The sequence below is a fragment of the Numenius arquata genome, chromosome 4 (assembly GCF_964106895.1).
Source record: "Numenius arquata chromosome 4, bNumArq3.hap1.1, whole genome shotgun sequence".
Classification (NCBI taxonomy): Eukaryota; Metazoa; Chordata; class Aves; order Charadriiformes; family Scolopacidae; genus Numenius; species Numenius arquata.
Window position 1 is genome coordinate 2891511 of NC_133579.1, and position 21345 is coordinate 2912855.

At 42.4% G+C, this 21345-nt stretch overlaps 1 protein-coding gene across 5 annotated transcripts in view; it reads left to right on the forward strand.

Annotated features, from left to right (window-relative positions):
- STAU2 (staufen double-stranded RNA binding protein 2) overlaps positions 1–21345 on the forward strand; it is a 191642-nt gene that overhangs the window by 81683 nt on the left and 88614 nt on the right. For all 5 annotated transcript variants that reach the window (XM_074146274.1, XM_074146275.1, XM_074146276.1 and 2 more), the window contains 3 exons: positions 1185–1316; positions 5072–5132; positions 20647–20954. In XM_074146274.1, coding sequence (XP_074002375.1) covers positions 1185–1316; positions 5072–5132; positions 20647–20954 — 501 coding nt within the window. The remainder of the gene's footprint in view (positions 1–1184; positions 1317–5071; positions 5133–20646; positions 20955–21345) is intronic.

Consider the following 21345-nt stretch of genomic DNA (forward strand, 5'->3'; position numbering starts at 1 on the left):
CAGAATGAAATGCAGCTGTCAAAGAGCTGTGACAGTGCTGATACCTCACAGCAGACACGTACAGCTGCAGGAGCTCAAGAAAGGTACCAAACCCAAGGAGTAAGTTCGAGCCTGACTCTTTGTGGATATCCCTTGCCTATAATTTGTCTTTATTCTGAGGTTTTGATTTCTCCTAGTTTTATGAAAGGCATCTTGTTTGTCAGAAACCCTTTGTGCAGCTCAGACCACAGGTCCAACGAGGAGCCTTCTTGCCAAAGACTATTTTGATAAAAGCTTGTCAGGTCTAAGTGTGGGAAAGAAAGCAGCCCCAGCCCTCCATGTCCCTTGCCGTGTGACAAAGGGGGAAGAATGCCAACAAGGGTTTCACCTTTCTTTAGAAACCACTCTGATTTAAATCTCCAGGTTATTGTTTGTTTCTCTGTTGTTCTGGAAACTGTCCTGATGATGCTGGGGAGCTGCTGCAGGCGATATTCCTACAAGGACAAGGAAGTCCAGATCCTGGAGCGCTTCCCATGTTAAGAAAGAGGAGGGAGCAAGAATGGGGGAGATGTTCAGCAGGGAGAATGGGGTTTGAGAGGGGACCTCATCAATGCTTATAAATATCTAAGGGGCAGGTGTCAAGAGGACGGGGTCAGGCTTTTCTCAGTGGTACCCAGTGACAGGACAGGAGGTAACGGGCAGAAACTGGAACACAGGAAGTTCCATCTAAACATGAGGAGGAACTTCTTCACTTTGAGGGTGGCAGAGCCCTGGAAGAGGCTGCCCAGAGAGGTGGTGGAGTCTCCTTCTCTGGAGACATTCCAAACCCACCTGGACATGTTCCTGTGGGACCTGCTGTGGGTGACCCTGCTCTGGGCAGGGGGTTGGACTGGATGATCTCCAGAAGTCTCCCTTCCAACCCCTGTCATTCTGTGGTTCTAGGGAAAGAGAGAGAGAACTGTGTGTGCACTGAGATATGGAAAAGTGCAACTCTTTGGTCTGAGTTTGGGGACCTTCTGAGAAATCTAAACAAGCTCTTCTGTGTGAAGAGCTATTGTCGTCCCCTTCTGCTCTATTCTTATTTTTCCAAGATTGCATCTTCATCAAAGGAGCTGATGGCTGTTGGTAGGTCAGCAAAATTATTACATGGTGATGTTAAGGAGTCCTGCATTTATCGTGATTATGACCAATGTTTTCTTTTTAAGGTAAAAGTAGGTAATGAGATCACTACTGGAACAGGCCCGAACAAGAAAATAGCTAAAAGAAATGCAGCAGAAGCGATGTTGCTACAGCTGGGTTACAAAGCCTCTACTGCCCTTCAAGACCAGCCAGAAAAGGTGAGACCCAATTGTTAAGATGCCCACATTTCACCCTTGTCTAGATTCCTTACCTCTCTCAGCTAATCGCTTGCTAAGAGTGGAAGTTAAACTTGTGCACGCTCTCTTTTCAGGGGTTGCTTGTCAGACATCAGCCTTTGGTTAGTGACAGCTCTGTAGCTACAGTAGGTGCAGCCTCTCCTCCTGTAAGACACCAAGTTGGGTGGGTGTGTTGACCTGCTGGAGGGCAGAAAGGCTTTGCAGAGGCATCTGGACAGGCTGGATGGATGGGCCGAGGCCAATGGGATGAGGTTCAACAAGGCCAAGTGCTGGGTCCTGCCCTTGGGTCACACCAACCCCCTGCAGCGCTCCAGGCTTGGGGCAGAGTGACTGGAGCTGCCTGGCAGAAAAGGACCTGGGGGTGTTGGTCAACTGAACATGAGCCAGCAGTGTGCCCAGGTGGCCAAGAAGGCCAAGAGCATTCTGGCCTGGATCAGGAACAGTGTGGCGAGTAGGACTCAGGAGGTGATCGTCCCCCTGTACTGGGCACTGGTGAGGCCCCACCTCGAGGGCTGTGTCCAGTTTTGGGCCCCTCACCACAAAAAAGACATTGAGGGGCTGGAGCGTGTCCAGAGAAGGGCAACGGAGCTGGTGAGGGGTCTGGAGCACAAGTCTTGTGAGGAGCGGCTGAGGGAGCTAGGGGTGTTCAGCCTGGAGAAAAGGAGGCTGAGGGGGGACCTTCTCGCTCTCTGCAACTCCCTGAAAGGAGGGTGTAGCCAGGGGGGGTCGGTCTCTTCTCCCAAGTCACAGGCCATGGGACAGGAGGAAATGGCCTCAAGTTGCATCAGGGGAGGTTCAGATTGGATATTAGGAACAATTTTTACACAGAAAGGGTTATTGCCCATTGGAATGGGCTGCCCAGGGCAGTGGAGGAGTCCCCATCCCTGGAGGTATTTAAAAGCCGGGCAGCCATAGTGCTTAGAGACATGGTTTAGTGATGGTTTCTGTCAGTGTTGGGTTGATGGTTGGACTCGATGATCTGAAAGGTCCCTTCCAACCCAGGCAATTCTGTGATTCTATGATTCTAAGAATAATTAAGAACAGAAACGTAGTTCCAGAGGACAGCGTGTGTGCCTAAGTGCACCTATTTCTACTTACACATCAGGATGAACGTGCCTCTTTTATTCCATTTTGGGCATCCATGAGAGGACTGAGAGGAGTAATGTTATTCATTTTCATCCATGAAGTAGCCATAGGGGTCAATATTTGTCTTCCTGTTGCGTGTGGACTAAAAGCATTCCAGAAAAATAATGGCCTTTTCAGGTTTGATGACTGAGAAAGAAAATGCGTGTAATTTTTATTTTTGTGGAGAAGATATTACATTTTAATTTCATCTGTGTTGCAGGTATGTATTTCTGTGTCAGTGAGGCACAGCTTAGCGCTCCTCTTCTGTCATGGCTCGGAATTGATAGAATAGCGTACAACGGCCTAATGTTATTCTGAATACAATGAGCAAACATGATTCTGTATCCAAAAAATGTGAACTACTCAGATTTTATGTAGTGGGAGTATTCAAGATCATAGAAGAAATTTTTATAGCTTTGTTGGGGTTAAGGACATAAAATATCTAGAACATCTGGCTTTATCTGCCGTATATAACAGACTGAACTTATTTAAAGCAGATACACAAGTTTGTGTAAATGAAAGCGTTTTAATTCTCAAACTAAACTGGGTTGGAGAAGAGGGAAAATAGCCCTTAGAGCTCTACTAATTTGAGCACTGCAAAATTCTTTCCATATAAATTGCACAATAAAGATGCACCCTCAGAAGATACTTGTTTCTCTCTCTGAATCCCAGTGGGGTGCAATGTAGCTTAGCTGGTGTATCAGGCTGGCATCTAAGCGGACAATTTTCACTCGGGTTGTCTTTGATGCTTTCAAATAAAGGAAACTTCTCTTTCCTCTGCCCCTCTTCTCCCAGTCCTTTCATCCCCTTCCCCTCCCTTAAAAAAAAAACTGAAACCAAATTCAGTGTTTTTTCCTTACCCCCAGAGCATAAAATGTGTCGATATTCATTATTTTAATGAAGAGCTAAGGTTGTTACAAGAGCCGTGCACAGTGCTGATGGCAGCACAGGTAGATCCAGGTAGTCCAGGTAACGTAAAAAAGGAAAGGCTCTACGCTTTCCTGAGATAATCCGATCCCTGGAAGAAATCAGTAATGGTCATGCAGAGCCCTGAGGAGGGCAATAAGTTGGGCAGAGAGGAACCTGATGAAATTCAACAAGGGCAAGTGTAGGGTGCTGCACCTGGGGAGGAATAACCCCCTGCACCAGTACAGGTTGGGGGGACCTGCTGGAGAGCAGCTCTGAGGTGGTGGAGTCTCCTTCTCTGGAGACATTCAAACCCCGCATGGACACGTTCCTGTGCAACCTGCTCTGGATGGACCTGCTTTGGCAGGGGGTTGGACTGGATGATCTCCAGAGGTCCCTTCCAACCCCATATCATTCTGTGATTCTGTGAGACTTTCTGCAGCTATCACAATTTTAGCTCTAGGGATGAGAATGGAGAGTTGTAATGTCTTCATTTTTTCATGTGTCTGTCTTTGCCACTTCTTCTTGCCCTTTTTATTCTCTCAGAGAGAAGAAAACCAGAGAAGGTTGCATTCATGTGAGCTAGCAGCACTAAGGATAACTTTGTGATAGATGGGTTCTTGTTAAATTCCCTATCACGATCAAGTTAATAAACAATAAAAAAGAGGAATGAGGAGAGCTGGAAATGTTCTTCTCCTATTGTGGCAGCGTGCTCCTGCTGATTTTCCTATCATGTCATGGATGCACAGTATGGATTCATGAGAAAACCATGCTGTTGTGACAGACAGCAGTCAATACAAATTTATATGAATAGATAAATATTTTATAAATATTGATTAAATAATATTTTTAAGATAATACGATTGTGATAATATTATAAATAATATTTTGTTGTGAAACATTTGTTTCACAATTGTTGTGATAATAGTATAAATTATATTTTGTCGTGATTTGTTTCGTCCAGCCGGTTGCCAATAGCTCCTAGTTCACGAGGGAGCTTGGACTTGTTTATCCATATTTACACGTAAAATCTAGAAGTCTGCCATCTTATTTGCTTTGCAGACTTCAGGAATGGGCTCCTTTTGGACGTCTGTGTTCATTGCTCTCCTTTTCTGTGTCAGAGTAATACCCAGTGTTAAACAGAATAAAATTTATCCGAGGACAATTAGCTTTCTCAAAAAAGTCCATACATTAAAAGAATGGAAAATTGCAATCTTTTTTTTTGCTTCCACTTCAGTAACTAAATGGATTCCTTACAAGTAAATATTATAAAATTACACCCAAAGTACTTTGTAGTGTTTACACATTCTTTCATAGGCAGATATTAGGAACTTCTTCGTTTAGAATGTAATTTCTCTGTTGTCTGTGTATGTTTTCAGTTGAGAGCTGCTTAAAACATTTGATTTTAAGTCTGATTTGGTAACTTATTGAGTTGAGCCTAATCCTTGGGGAAACATTTATATTTCAGTGTTAGGCAATAGTCGTTAATGTTTATTCATGAAGGGTACATTCCTCAAATAACCTATTCTAGACAAAAATTAAGATGCGTTAGCAAAGTTTTGTGAGCAGATGTGGCAATCCCAAGTCATCCTTTTTCGAGTCATTCAACTAGATTTATAAACATGAATGTTCTGTTTAAGGAGTAGTTTGCTCTTTACTTATTTGCCTTTTTCTACCTGTTTCAGCTTGGAGAAAACAAGAGTTGGAACGGCCAGAACGTTGGGTTTCCTGAGCCGACAAGTAACAGTAAGTATCGCTCTCTGAATTTTTATTTATACTTCTCTTTGTAGGATTTGGATTATTCAAGACAATTGAAACACTTTCTGTAAATATTTTAGGCTTTTTATTGCAATTAGATGAATTAACTCTTGAGTCTCCTCCGTGAGCATAGACATGAATGAGCGCAGGAACAAGAAGATTTTTACTTACTCACTGAATTATTGAATCCTTTAGGTTGTAAGGGATTTTGGGAGGTCAGCTAAACTGCCTGCTCAGAGCAGGGTCAGTACAGAGTTCAGACGAGTTTGCTTATGTCTTTTTCCAGTTCTCCAAGGATGGAGTTTCCATAGCTTCTCTGGGTAGCCTGTTCCAATGCTTAATTCTCTTCACATTGATTTTTTTTTCCCTTTTATCCTAGTCAGAACATCTCCTGTTTGTTTCTATAACGTCCTGTTCTGCTACATGCCTCAGTAATGTACCTGGCTCCATCTTTTTGGCAACCTCTTCTTGGGTGTTGGAAAGCTGCTATTTGGTCCCCCAAAGTCTGCCACTGTTCTGTAATCCTGATCACTCAAACAGTTTTCATCCTCTAGTAATTCATCTACCTGGACTCTTAGCATCCCAGTTTGGATACAGGGATGCTGTAGGAGGCAGGATGTCAAAAGCCTTGCTAAAGCTAAGGTAAATGGCATCCTGGAAAGCACTACTGAGGAGAAGGATCTGGGAGTCCTGGTGGATAGCAAACTTTCCATGAGCCAACAATGTGCCCTTGTTGCCAAGAGGGCCAATGGGATCCTGGGCTGCGTAGGGAAGAGTGTGACCAGTAGGTGGAGGGAGGTCATTCTCCCCCTCCACTCCGCACTGGTGAGGCCACAACTGGAATACTGTGTCCAGTTCTGGGCTCCCCAATTCAAGAGAGACAGGGAACTGCTGGGGAGAGTCCAACGTAGGGCAACTAAGATGATTAAGGGATTGGAGCATCTTCCTTACGACGAAAGGCTGAGAGAGCTGGGGCTCTTCAGCCTGGAGAAGAGAAGGCTGAGGGGAGACCTTACCTATGTTTACAAGTACCTAAAGGGTGGGTTGAAGGAGGATGGAGCTGGGCTCTTTTCAGTGGTTTCCAGCGATAGGACGAGGGGCAACGGGCACAAGCTGGAACATGGGAAGTTCCATTTAAACATGAGGAGAAACTTGTTTCCTGTGAGGGTGCCAGAGCCCTGGGACAGGCTGCCCAGGGAGGGTGTGGAGTCCCCTTCTCTGGAGATCTTCAAGACCCGCCTGGATGCAGTCCTGAGTAACATGCTCTGACATGCTCTGGGCAATCCTGCTTCGGCAGGGGGGTTGGATTATATGATCTCTAGAGGTCCCTTCCAACTCTGACAATTCCATGATTCCGTGATCCACTGCTCTCCATTTATAAATCGAGGCATTTTATCATAAAAAGCAATCAGGTTGTTGAGGCTTTTTTTAAGTCTTTCTTCACTTTATACTCTCGTCCAGGGTTTATAGAAGACACAGAAATGCATTTTTCTTCTCTAAACATGTTAGTGTGCTAATAGGTCTTCTTTCTGAGTTTCTCACTGAAACCTCTCTCGGTACTTTTAAACTACAATGGCCTTTCTGATAGAACTATGAATCTGCTGTATCGATTGGCATTCTATTAAAGTGTACTTATATATAGAAAACCACAGTAGTAGCTTCTGTACCGTAGATCTTGCAATGTGCAGGTATCATGCCATTCTGAAAATACAGCATTTATTTTTTGTTTGTTTTGGGTCTTTTTAGTCTAGAGAAGAGAAGATTGAGGGGGGATCTGATCAATGCTTATAAATACTTAAAGGGTGGGTGTCAAGAGAATGGAGCCAGTGGTGCCCAGTGACAGGACAAGAGGAAATGGGCACAAACTTGAATATAAGAAGTTCCACCTAAACATGAGGAGGAACTTCTTCGCTTTGAGGGTGGCAGAGCCCTGGAAGAGGCTGCCCAGAGAGGTGGTGGAGTCTCCAAATGTTCAAACCCCTCCTGGACATGTTCCTGTGGGACCTGCTGTGGGTGACCCTGCTCAGGCAGGGGGTTGAACTAGATGATCTCCAGAGGTCCCTTCCAGCCCCATGTGATTCTGTGATTCTATTTGTAGGAAAGAACCACAGATTTCCCAGGTAGAAAATGTGGTGAGCGTTTTTTGTATGTTACTTAGGTAACCAGTAAGGTCAGCTGGTACCTTCCTGCTGAATGGCTCTATGAAGAGGCCTCTTATTCAGGATGTGACTGAGCTCAGGAGATTGCAGCATTTGGAGAAGGTCTACACAATATCACTTGATATTTCTCATCATTTTTCCATAGACATGATTACTTGTTGAAAGGCTGGGCTTATAGTTAGGAGCGGGATGATCTGCCTGTACGTGTTTAACTGTGACCATTTTGCCTGCTCTGATTCTGGTAGTATATTATGTGCTCGTTTCCCACACGGGAAATGCATAAAAAACCCTGAAGAAGAACTAGTATTATTAAGAGTTTTCCTTGCACACCCCTGTTTATCTTTCCCAAAGCCTCAGAGGCCAAGATAACTTCAGAGCATTGTAGCCCAGGAGAACTGAGGAGGTTTGAAGTGTCTTCTCCTTTTGAAGGAGAGGTCACTTGCACACATGATCTCTCATGCACCTGTGAAGTGCAGGATTTTTAAGGCAGTGGCAAACAAAATCCTCTGTTGGAGATCAAAAATGTCACATCCTTTCAGGTATGAACATGCTAGTTTATATTTCAGCACAAGTTATTGGTAGGTGTATCTATTCTTGCAGTGTCACCATTATTGTAGAAAGTTTTAAGGAGGGCAAACGGAGCAGCTTCCTCCTTTCTATATCCTTGCTTGTAAGAAAAATCATAAAATCATAGAATGGTTAGAGTTGGAAGGGACCTTAAAGATCATCCAGTTCCAACCCCCTGCCCTGGGCAGGGACACCTCCCACCAGACCAGGTTGCTCCAAGCCCCATCCAGCCTGGCCTTGAACCCCTCCAGGGATGGGGCAGCCACAGCTTCTCTGGGCAACCTGTTCCAGGCTCTCACCACCCTCACAGCAAAGAATTTCTTCCTAAGATCTCATCTCAATCTCCCCTCTTTCAGTTTAAAACCGTTCCCCCTCATCCTATGGCTCCATTCCCTGATCAAGAGTCCCTCCCCATCTCTCCTGGAGCCCCTTTAGGGACTGGAAGGGGCTCTAAGATCTCCCCGGAGCCTTCTCTTCTCCAGGCTGAACACCCCCAACTCTCTCAGCCTGTCCTCACAGCAGAGGGGCTCCAGCCCTCTGAGCATCTTTGTGGCCTCCTCTGGACCCGTTCCAACGGTGTTGTGAAATGTAATACATTTCCATACATGTATGTACATGAAATGTACGGTTTGCAGTTGTTGACTTTCAGGGGTCTTGAAAATCTGAGGCTCCGAGATTGCTACATCTACCATTTGGCAGCTCATATTCAGATTTCCAGTAATTTTATTCCAGGAAAACAGTTGTGTCCTGTTAGACACCACACTGTGCATCGGTTTGCTTTTCCAGGCAGATGCTCTTTCCTTGTGTACATCCAAAACGGTGTGAAATAAGACTGGAATAGTAAAGTGAAGTTGGATAGTTTAGTACAACAAAACAAAAAAAAAAATCGTCAGAGTTATGTATTTTAGTACAGTTGGATAACAGATTTCATTGTACCCTTATTAAGTAGTTTGTTTTTACTGGGAAATACCCTTCAGTCTCTATCCTCCTATGGACTCGCTCAATGCATTTTTAGTGTTCTCTATTAAATATCCATAAAAATTAACTTCTGTTCCCCTCTATCAGGTATTTTTGCAGCTACCCTTGCAGCACTACTTTTTCTCCTACTCCCTGGCAATGCTTCTTCCTGCGGGTTTACTTCTTTACCTTTTCTTTTCATTTCACAATCTTAAAGAAGGAACAAGAAGCTGTTTGTTTCTTGGTTTGGGATATCTTGGGCATTTTTCACACGTGAAATAACAAGAACGTTGTGTGAGTTTTTTCCCTGATGCTTCTGGAAGAGACATTGAGACACTGTGGGCAGACCACAGGCGTTTGCAGCCCGTACAGGAGATGTTTACTGTCAGCAGAAGGCTCATTTGTCTCTCTGGATATGACTGAAGCAGCTGTCAACAAAAACAAAACATGAAACAAATAAACAATCCTAATGCGAAGTGCATTTTCCTGGGAACATATTCTGGTTTTATATTTTTGGATGGGGTAATCACAAACATCATACAGTATGTATGTCTAGTATTCTGGGGTCACAACGATGCTCCGAGGGCTGGAGCCCCTCTTCTATGAAGACAGGCTGAGAGAGTTGGGGATGTTCAGCCTGGAGAAGAGAAGGCTCCGGGGAGACCTTAGAGCCCCTTCCAGTCCCTAAAGGGGCTCCAGGAGAGATGGGGAGGGACTCTTGATCAGGGAGGGGAGCCATAGGACGAGGGGTAATGGTTTTAAACTGAAAGAGGGGAGATTGAGATGAGATTTCAGGAAGAAATTCTTTGCTGTGAGGGTGGTGAGAGCCTGGAACAGGTTGCCCAGAGAAGCTGTGGCTGCCCCATCCCTGGAGGGGTTCAAGGCCAGGCTGGATGGGGCTTTGAGCAACCTGGTCTGGTGGGAGGTGTCCCTGCCCAGGGCAGGGGGTTGGAACTGGATGATCTTTAAGGGTCCTTCCAACCCAAACCAATCTGTGATTCTATGTGTTTTAGGGGAAGCTGTGGATGAGCTAAGAAGAACAAAAATATATAAAAATAGAAGGAAAAAAACCCCTTGATTTTAGATATTATAACTCTATCAAGGAAAAAACGTCCCTAACTGTCCTTATATGTTCCCCACCCTCAAATTTTCCATAGTACAGGTTTCCTTTATCTATTTTCAGCAATTTTGAGAATCACAAAGTAAGTATTGAAAAACTAAGAGTAAAAAAAAATCATTGCATTCAGAGCAATCCTACCTCTCTGTAAAGGACAGGCTCTTTGTTTTTCTTGCCGAACGTTTTATTACTCGGGCTTCGTGCATGACTTTACAGTCTTTGTTCTTCAGAGTACATCTGCTCCTGCTGTTTGTTCACCACCTGAAATCATAGTCATTTGTTTGTGACATCACAATTAGTTACTCTGAAGATGATTAGATTGTCACCAACAGATGATTATGATTTCAGATGGTAAATGAGCAGCAGGAGCAGATGATCTCCTGAGGAACAAAGATACTTGATCTCATGCGATTGTTCTCAAGAAAAAGGGAAAAAAAAAAAAAGGCAATGAGAAAAAAGCAAATAGATATTCAGAAGAGTTTCTTAAATCTGTGATGAGGAAATTTGGGCGTTTTTCCATAATTGACATGTACTTTAGTATTTTTTAAAATCTACTTAAAAAATAAGAGATTAAGACTATAAGAAATATAAAAAATATGAAAATATATGGTGTTATTGTAAGCCCTACATTCAAATTCTTACTTAAAAGTTTCTTCACCTTTTTTTTTTTTGGAAAAAATAAATGCAAAATAAATCATGTGTTAATGAAATTTTGCATACTAATACGTTTCCTTTGGAGTAAACAAAATGTATGTGAGCTTTATAGTTCTGGCCCTCACTAGTTTTATAAGGTCTTTTTTTTTTTTTTTTTTACAGTCCTCTACACGTTTATTTTTCAACTGGGGGTTTTGGTGAAGACTTCCAGTAGATAATTTAATACGTCTATATTTCTATGGACAGTAACTGAAGCCTACAGCTTGGGAATAAAGTTTTTGTTTTGTATTTCAGACATTTTTAAAGGGAATTGATACGTGTTATATTTTGCTGAAATATTTGATTCTTTTGGGTGCATTTCAAAGCTGATTGGCAGTGGATTGTGTGCATTTTTGCTCACTAAGTACTACTGTTTCGTTGGACTTCGCTTTTGAATTGCTTCCAAACTTACTCAACTTTGTCAACTCTAATACACTCTCATTGGGAGTGGGATGGATACATCGCTAAACAGTTGTTGGATTATTTGTCATTCTGAATAGAAACCACAGTAAGAGGGGTTGACACCACCACTTATTCGATGAAGCACAGGCCGCAGAACAGCAGTTTTCGATGTGTTTGGTTTGAGGGTTTTTTGGTTTGTTTTGTGGGGTTTTTTTCAGCAAACACACCGTCAGATGAACGTTACACCATCAGTGTGCATTTCAGGGTGCAGTTCCATCAGCTGAGCCACTTCTCAGCAGGTCCAGGGAGGTGATTCTGCCCCTCTACTCTGCTCTGGTGAGACCCCACCTGGAGCACTGCATCCAGTTCTGGAGTCCTCAGCAGAGGAAGGACATGGACCTGTTGGAACGGGTCCAGAGGAGGCCACAAAGATGCTCCAAGGGCTGGAGCCCCTCTGCTGTGAGGACAGGCTGAGAGAGTTGGGGTTGTTCAGCCTGGAGAAGAGAAGGCTCCGGGGAGACCTTAGAGCCCCTTCCAGTCCCTAAAGGGGCTCCAGGAGACATGGGGAGGGACTCTGGATCAGGGAGGGGAGCCATAGGACGAGGGGGAAGGGTTTTAAACTGAAAAGGGGGGGATTTAGATGAGATCACAGGAAGAAATTCTTTGCAGTGAGGGTGGTGAGACACTGGCCCAGGTTGCCCAGAGAAGCTGTGGCTGCCCCATCCCTGGAGGGGTTCAAGGCCAGGCTGGATGGGGCTTTGAGCAACCTGGTCTGGTGGGAGGTGTCCCTGCCCAGGGCAGGGGGTTGGAACTGGATGATCTTTAAGGTCCCTTCCAACCCAAACCATTCTATGATTCTATGATTCCCTACGCTCTGTACGTCTCACGACCTTGGCTAGAGCCTCTTATAGCAGTTGGTTATGTTTAAATACCCCCTTCCCTCTGTAGCTGCTCAGTTGAGGCGATAATTTAAAAATAAATAAATAAATTCATCCTGTCTTCTAACAAGGGTGTTGGGATAACTACCTTTTCTTTCTGACTGAGACATAGGAAAATTAAATGTAGAAGCAAGAGGACATTTGACCAATTTTGTGTCTTCCCTGAGTTACTGAAGCCAGGAAATCTCTGCTATATTTGGCATTATTAATAATTGGTGTGTTATTTTTCAGTTTCATCTAGCAATGAGAATGAGTTAAGCATTTATCCAGAATAATACCAATTAACTGTAATTTGCATATATTTTTTTAAATAGTTGAAAAAAACTCCTAAAATGCCTAAGATTAAAAACCACCTGATATTAATAAAACAGGGAAAGGAGTGTCGTTATTTTTCCCTTGCTGTTTTGAGAAGTAGTGGCAGGATCCAAATTGGCATTTTTGTGTGTGAGTGGGATTTGGGCACAACTCAGGTGTGTAAAACTACAACTCTAATTGGTGTCCTTCTCCTTTTCCCACAAGTTTCCCTCTTTGGGATGTTTGGCTAGATGCTCAAAGTACTGCAAAATTTGCATCTTCAGATGTGGTGCTTTCTTTGCTGAGTTTAGAGCACAATGTGTCTTTCTAACACACTTAGTGTTTTAAACACGTATCAAGAAGGTTGGGAGACTCAGATTCATCTTCCTTCTTCACCAGAAGGAGAGGAGTCATGGGGTGCAGCGTAACCTGGATAAAGGCAGCTGCTTTTTGGAGATGTGTATCTAATAGATCATGATTTGCAGACAGAAAATAAGAAATCAGACGCTATAAAATGCAAGAAATTCAAAGAGAAGGGTGATCTAAAGGAGTCCTGGCTTTGTAGTATGTCTATCGATTAAAGCATTTGGGGGTGAAGGTGCAGATATGTATTGTGGTGGTCCCTGGTTGGTTTATACGTATTGTATTCTACATATTTTAGATACAGGTTAAACAAAAAGTATTGTAAGCAACCTGCTGCCTGGTTCTTGAGTAATATGGTAAGAAACATACACTTGGGCTGGGAGGGTTGTGGTTTGGATGCCCTCAGGCTAAGAAGGAACCCAAGTCTTAGCTTTCTGGGAGACTGTTTAACCCTGTATAAAGGGGGAACAGCCACCATGACAGGAGAGAGACAGCTCGGTGGGTAGAGGTCATTTCAGAGAAATCCTCCTTTTGCTTTTCCCTGAAATTCCTATATAAATTACATTTGTTCAAGGTTGCTAGTCTATTCCTTTGAAAAAAACTGCACGTGAAATAGCAATGCAGGGGCTCTTCTTTGATGTTAACTCTCAAATTCTGTGATTCTGCAAATAATGTAATTCTGCCAGTTATCTGCCTTTGGATTTCTGTCTTCAGTCAAGCCAATGAAGCAGTATCACACAATTAACCTCAATACTTTGTTTTTCTAAATACTTTCACTTTTCTGAAGTCTTTTCTCCTTTTTCTACTCCCTTGCCCCAAGCCTGAAACCCATCCTTAGTGTAGGATAATGATGTCTTTGAAGAACTGGATCACTTGAACTGAGGTTTTATTGCTCTCAGGACCAAGACTTAATTCTCCATTCTCTTCTCCATCCCCTTTCCTTTACATCAAACATCTTATCCTTGTGACTTCCACTCCCCCACGGCTTTCTCCTCCATCTTCACTCATACCCGTGCTGTGGTTGTTGATGTCCCCCTTGACCTTCTTGGCTTCACCAACCTCTCTGTCCCTGTCTAGTTGACTTGTTCATTCTTTCCTCTCTTCAATGTGTGGGTCATGCCTTTGTTTTCATAATCACAATTCTCGTTCCCCTCTTAATCTATTAATGAATAGTCTTGCCTGCACAGGTCACCTCCAACTTAGGCACTCTCCTAATTGCTTTACCCCCTCAAAAATCACTTTCTTGCAGCTTTTACAAGCTCCTCGATCTGCCGTCTCACTGGCTTGATTTGTTCCTGCTCCACATTTGCTGTTCCTCTTTACTGATAAGAATACTGTCCATCCTTCTGCATTTAGATTGGTTCTTTTCAGAACCTGCTTCATCTTAATCCTAGGTTATCTGGTACACTGATAAGATGGTGGAAAATTATGACGCAGAAATTATCATGTAAAAATAATGGTGTAGGTGTTTTGTCCATCCGTTGGGCTGTTTCATAGGACATCCTGTAGGAATTCCCCACTGCAAACACTAAGTCTTCTTTCTACCAAAATCTTAATGGCCCCGAGCAGGAGTAAAGCTGTGGGAGATAATTTCAAAGGACTGTGCTCACATGAGTTAAACGCCAAATGTCACAGAAAGTGTATACAATTTAAGTCTCCTGCAATACTGCCGTTTCCTTTTTGGCTGTACAGAAGATGTTCCAGTGGAATTAAGGTTATCAAGACCTGACTTCGTGAAGAACTAAATAGTATTTACTTCAGTGTCATAGTTATTTTAAGGTTAAATAAACTAGTATTTTAATGAGTGGCTTTATATAACATCAGTTTGTTTAAGGTCATGTAGACGAGATCTTTTGATTGAAGGACGTTGTGTAATGACAAGACATTTTTTCACGTCTGAATATTGCAGTAGCTGGTGACTTAGAAATACCACGGATAGCTGTGGTAAGTAGGTAATGATTGCATCGTGGTATTTCAAGCCAAGGTTGCGCGTAGACTGAGAACATAATGGCCGTGCTATTTGCCTATTCAATTGTTTGACTGACGTTTTCTGCGTTCCCACTGGGGTAATAAAACAAAATTTGAAAATATTCTGCTATATAAATAGGCTTTTACAGTGAGCAGTGTATAAAATGATGATTTCTTTTTATGATAATATTTACATTTTTCAGTCTTGTTATTGGAATAGTTCCTTGGTTTTGTAAATTCTCGTTTTTTGCTCTCAGTGGATTCGTAATGGGCCATAGAGTCATAGAATGGTTCAGGTTAGAAGGGACCTTAAAGATCATCGAGTTCCAACCCCCCATGTTGAAAACCTGTGGTTCTCTGGAGGAATTGTTGCGGATGAAACTCCTCCATCGGTTTTGTCCATTTTAACTTATGGAATAGTGAAGTCAGGATTAAATCTGGGTCTGGCTTTTCCTCATTAAGGCCTTACTACAAGATCTTGCCATGTATTTTAAGCAGCACAATATAAGAAGTGTTTATTCAATGTGAATGCAGGTAGCATAACCTGAAAGAAAGCTTTTTGATTATTATGTAGAGCATTTCATTCAGTTCCGAAAATACTGATTATCTCTTTATGACCAATCTTTTTTTCATCCAGTTTCATCCATCAGCCCAGTGATGGGTTATTTCAAATGTCAGGGCGTTCAACTTAGTACATGAACATGTCATGTACGGAATTATATCGTAGTTTACTTTGCATCATTACCCAAGACATGGAAATACTCCTTCATGCCGATGCCCCACGTCACTGGTTGTAGTGCAGGGAAGAACGCGTGCCCTTCAGGGGTGTTGGGGAAGTCACAAACAAGGTGTCACTGTTTCTGATGCCCCAACACAGCTCTCCTGTAGGACAGGTGAGAGCCCACGGAGAAGACTGTGGTCCTCTGAGAAATTAATAAAGTCATTTAGACCAGGTGTCTTTGAAACACGAAAAGTCAATGAGTGACCTTGAACCAGAACAGGTTGAGTGAAGGCAGAGGAAGATTATCCCTATGGTGGTGGTGGTCGTGTAGAAAAGAGAGGAAATTGGCATTTACGTATGTGTGCGTTGACAATACAAAGCCTGATTCTGTAGGTTGTGTTTTGGAGTTGAATAATAAAATCAAAATTTCAGCTGTTCACCTTTTCTGCTCTTCCTGACAGAAGCAGAAAATTGAAAATGGGCCACCAGTAATACCAGTATAGACCTAATACTTGTGGGTGTGCCGGCAACACCGCCATCGCTCTGAACTTTTCTTAACTTGGTAGCCCACTGCTGTGGCGTAACTTTTCACTGTCTTCGTATCAGCAAATTTCATTTTTTGTGGAGTCATTGAGGCTCATTTGGTGATATTGGCAGTTATGCTCCTTCTTCAGCCCGTGTACAAAGTCCCTCCCATGGTTAGTTTTGTTTTCCGGGAACTCCAGAAGGAGTGAAAGTCCGGACAGTGGGGGGACCTTTTGTAGAAAGGTCCTCCTGTCTTCCCAGCCAAGGAGACCTCGTCTTCTCAGCCAAGGGCACCCCATAGAGAAAGGGTTAGGGATAAAAACCACAGTGCTCCAATAGATTTTTGGAGACTTACTTCTACTACTGCTTCTATGAGAAGAAGTGGAATCAAAGCACTGAGATGACATTTCAAGGAGAAGGCTTGTGAAGGAAAACTGGGCCATTTTTGATCTTGATCGTACATGTGCCTTGGAGTCTAAATGGTTTTGCAGTTGTCTAGTGCGTGACAGCAGGAGTAGACAATGGAATATCACGAAATTTATTCTTAGGTAAGGGGTTAGATCTTTGGTGGGGGGTTTTCGGAGACTTCAGAAGATGGTGAGAGGCTGCTAACAATTACCGCTGGGGATGAGTAAGCCGTGTTTTTCAAATGTTAGTGATTACACTGCATAGCTAGCCCGCGTATTTTCGTAGCACGTTTGCCCACAGGTTTAAATAATATAAAGGGAAATTATTTGAACATGTTTCATGAATGTACCTCTAAGTTACGTCCAGCAGAAAGTGCAATGTTGATAGACTAAATGGTGGTATTATAGCTCCTGTGACTCCTCATAATTATGATACTACCTGTGGCCTATGGTGAAGTTAGTATGGGATAAATATTTAGCAGACAAAAAAAAATCCAAATTTTTTTTAGCTGAAGGACTAAAAGATTATGAAAATGCTCACCTAGAGATGTTCTCCTACAGTGCAAAAAGGTGTCAGAGGATAGGACAGTATTTCTTTCTCCCGTGTTTTTTATTAAAGTGCTTCTTTAAAGACTAATTAAGATAATTTCTGCAGAGTTCTTTTGTTCCTACACTTACTCTTCTGTTGATGTCATACTCCTTGTCTTGTGATAACATCTTTATTGATGTAACTAAACTGTTACAAACTCTTCTACAATTCAATGGAGTTGAAGTGAGCAGACAACAGTGAGGAATGACAGTAAAAAATCCTCAATAATATTTTAAAAATATATAATGAATTACAATTAATATATGCCTGATAGAAGTTTTCAAAGAGACCCAAGTTTTTATTGGCTTTTTAAAACAAGTTTGTAAGAAGCTTCATGAAACATAGGCCCTGAATATAAAAAGTTAATAGCTTGCAACTATATTAATGTAATGTCTGGAATATTACGTTACTCTGTTTCCAGAGATAATCAATGATGGTAATATAATATCTGCTTCTCAGAGCCAATGTATGATTTAAATTAATTATTGCTTATAAAGCACTTTGAAGTCTTTAGCAGAAAGGTGTTGGGTAAGTGTAAAAGTACTATTATTAATTTAACATCACCATTAGAGTAAAGTCAGTACTTTAGCAGCATTTGCTATACTCTGCTCAATATCTTTTTATTCATCATATGCTGCATATTAGTTATTTTAACATTTAGAAAGCTTAGTAATCTGGAAGTATTCCAAGCCATTGTTCCAGACAGCAGTTAGATATTTGGGTGGATCATGTAAAAACAGTGAACTGGCTGAGAAAGCATGTAAAATGTTTGTTTTAAGTAATATTACATCAATGGAACAGACATCTGCAGCACTGGACTTGGTTTTAAACTTCTTTAAACTTTTTTTAAGTTAATGTGTTACTATGTTTTTCTAAAATTGATTGAGGCTAATATCGTATTATTTCTAAACAAGTATATTGTTTTACTTTTTGTTCGATTTTCATTTCTGTTTCTCAAATCTTTGCAGGAAATCAGATTTAGAGCGAGGAAGTCTTAGGAGGTGGTGAACACCTGCCACTCAGTATTAGTGGTGCTGTTTGGTTTTGTAACCTTACATCAACTATCAATATCTGTATTATTGATTTTAATTTTCATTCGTGTTGTCTCTTGTATAAGGCTATTTAAAAATATGAGCAGTGATAGGTCTTGGAGACTATAGCCTCAAAAAAAGGGTATAGAATCACTCTATCAGGTAGTGATTATGTGCTATAAAATAATGCTGGGTGTTTACACAGTGGTTATCTTCTAAACTGTCTCAAATGGAGAAGAAGAAAGTTGCGCCGGGGAGGTTCAGATTGGATATTAGGAACAGTTTTTACACGGAAAGAGTTATTGCACATTGGAACGGGCTGCCCAGGGCAGTGGTGGAGTCCCCATCCCTGGAGGTATTTAAAAGCCGGGCAGCCATAGTGCTTAGAGACATGGGTTAGTGATGGTTTCTGTCAGTGTTGGGTTGATGGTTGGACTCGATGATCTGAAAGGTCCCTTCCAACCCAGGCAATTCTGTGATTCTAAATTTTAGGGACCTTGTCCTCCATCTTTCCCAGTAGCGTTGTCTTGAGTTTGTGCTTAGATCTAGAGTTCAGCATGTTGTCCACTCGGTTTGGAGCCAGTTGTAAGACTGGGGAAAACACCTTTAAAGTGAGAGTTCAGGGTCCACCCAGGCTCCCCGGCCCCAGGAAGGCAAGTGTGGGGAGAACAATCAGGTGAATAACACATAACGTCTTTGTGAACGGTATAAGCTGATGTTCCAGCTTTCTGAGAGCAATATTAATTTAAAAGCCAAATGTGTGAGTAAATCGATTAAAAGATTCCCCTGTAAGCAGTTTGCTGAGTCAGCAGTGAGGAAGTTCCATTTTCACCATGTAGTTGAAAATGAGGATATTAATTACTGGTAATACTTTTTGACTCTTCTCCTTGCGGTAGGCATTTTATTTAAAAATACTACTTGCACTGCCAGGATTAGAGGAATCCTTTCTAGGTAACTGGAAATTAATTTTATTGTCTTCGTTGAATTTATTCTGCATTCTGAGATGAATTTAATATGTACTGCAAATTAATTAAGCATGGAACACTTTGATTTCTCTTGGGATTACTAAATCAGTTAACAAACAGGTTTATCACCCCTAGAATGAAATGCCATATGGCTCAAGCTCACCCATGTTATTTTCAGATATATGCTAGAAGATTAAAGTATGCTATTAATATGAAATTACACACTTCAAGATCATTTTTCAATTTATTAATAACAAGAAAGAGGTTTTCCTCTTGTATCAGCAAACTCTTGTTTCCAACCAATGCTTCATGTATATGAAAACCAGCAAACTTTAGCCTTAATTCTGCACATTGCCACGCACAGGACTATCAGCAGAACTGATCAAGCACGTACTCCTGTTTTCAAGCAGGTTTAGGGTTGGGATGTTTTCTGAAAACATATTAAAAAATTTGAAATGTAAACAAATGATCCCTAATTTACATGTCACTGGAAACATTTAAAAGCAATTCACATAAATAAATTTAGGTCTTTTTACGGTTTACCCTCATTCCTACTGGTATTAGGGATGTCACACACACGCTTTCCTTGTTCAGTATAAATGTTGTCCATATATCTACTTAGATATATGCAGATAAATAAATTAATAAGTAATTTCATTGATGAGTGGTCAGTCACATAATAGTCATTAGCACAGTAAGGATGTGGCTGAGGGCAATTTAAGGTTATTTAAGCACAAGCTGCCGTTGTAATTCAGCAGACTTGTAAAGCCAGCGCTTGAGGTGGTGCTGGTACCGCGAGAAGCTTCTTTTGCCTCCAGGAGCTTGTTAGAGCATCACTGCCTGGTCCTACAGGTGCTGGTGCAAGCAATAGAGCAGCTGGAGAGTATCAACAGCAGCTGGAGGTGGGAGAGGAAAGAATCATAGAATCATGGAATAGCTTGGGTTGGAAGGGTCCTTAAAGATCATCGAGTTCCAACCCCCTGCCCTGGGCAGGGACACCTCCCACCAGACCAGCTTGCTCCAAGCCCCATCCAGCCTGGCCTTGAACCCCTCCAGGGATGGGGCAGCCACAGCTTCTCTGGGCAACCTGGGCCAGGGTCTCACCACCCTCACAGCAAAGAATTTCTTCCTCAGATCTAATCTAACTCTCCCCTCTTTCAGTGTAAAACCCTTCCCCCTCATCCTATGGCTCCCCTCCCTGATCCAGAGTCCCTCCCCATCTCTCCTGGAGCCCCTTTGGGGACTGGAAGGGGCTCTAAGGTCTCCCCGGAGCCTTCTCTTCTCCAGGCTGAACACCCCTGACTCAGATTGTCTTCATATGAGCAGAGGTGCTCCAGCCCTCTGATCATCTTCGTGGCCTCCTCTGGACCCGTTCCAACAATTCTGGTGGCAACAGTTTAAAGGCTAGTTTCAAGTATTTGTGAATAACAGCCTAGATTATTGCATCAGGTAGGAGGCAGAAGATTATCATGAAATAACGATTGTGCTGCCGTTATGAAGTAGCAGCCGTTCCCTGTGCTTTGTAGGTCTTCAAACCTTATTTGTTCACGTTGTGTATTCTGTGCGTGCCTCAGATTTAAAGTCTAGGTTTGTACCTTCTTAAAAAGAGTGGGAGAAGAGGGGAATTTGAGATCTGCTTTGTTTCTAAATAAATCATGCAATTTAATTTACAGTTACTGTAGAGAAGAGATACCATTTCTAAATGCTTACCTTGTTTTCCACTGCAAAGTATGTTAATGAAAATTGCCTCCACGTCAAACCCGTTCTAGAGTAATGAGAATGATCTTTGTTTTTTTTTCTTTTCAGCACCAAAAGGAATACTCCATCTCTCTCCCGATGTCTATCAAGAGATGGAAGCCAGCCGCAACAAATCAGCCCCTGGTACCACTGTAAGCTATTTGTCGCCCAAAGAAATGAGCCAGACTTCTAGCTCTTTCTTCAGCATATCTCCTACAACAAATAGCACAGCTACCATTGCCAGGGAACTTCTCATGAACGGAACGTCCCCAACTGCCGAAGCCATAGGTCTAAAAGGAATATCTCCTGCTTCCCCCTGTTCTGCAGTGCAGCCTTCAAAACAGCTGGAGTATTTGGCAAGGATTCAAGGCTTTCAGGTATGGGAAGGGGAAAATGAAGCTCTTCAGCCAGAATCATAGCATTGCCATCAAGGTTTCGCTCTTGCCCTCTTGAACGCGGGCATGCATGTAACTTATCTTGTAAAATTAGCTGGTGTCCAAGGCAGTTTCTGGGTCCAGGAGATACAACCCTGCACCAATGTACATGTTCCTCCTTCTCTTTTTTTCTTCCTTCCTTCCATTCACCTTACTGCAGGCCATCTTTCTCTCCTTTCTTTGTTCTCCTTAAATAATTACAGGCTTAAATCATGCTTTTTACTTGCACTTCTTTGCGAGCCTTCACCTCTTGGCGTTAGAAGCTTTAGGTACTGCTCTGGCATTGGTTCCTCTCTTGGGTTCCGACCCAGAAGGTACCGGCGCACCACCTTCA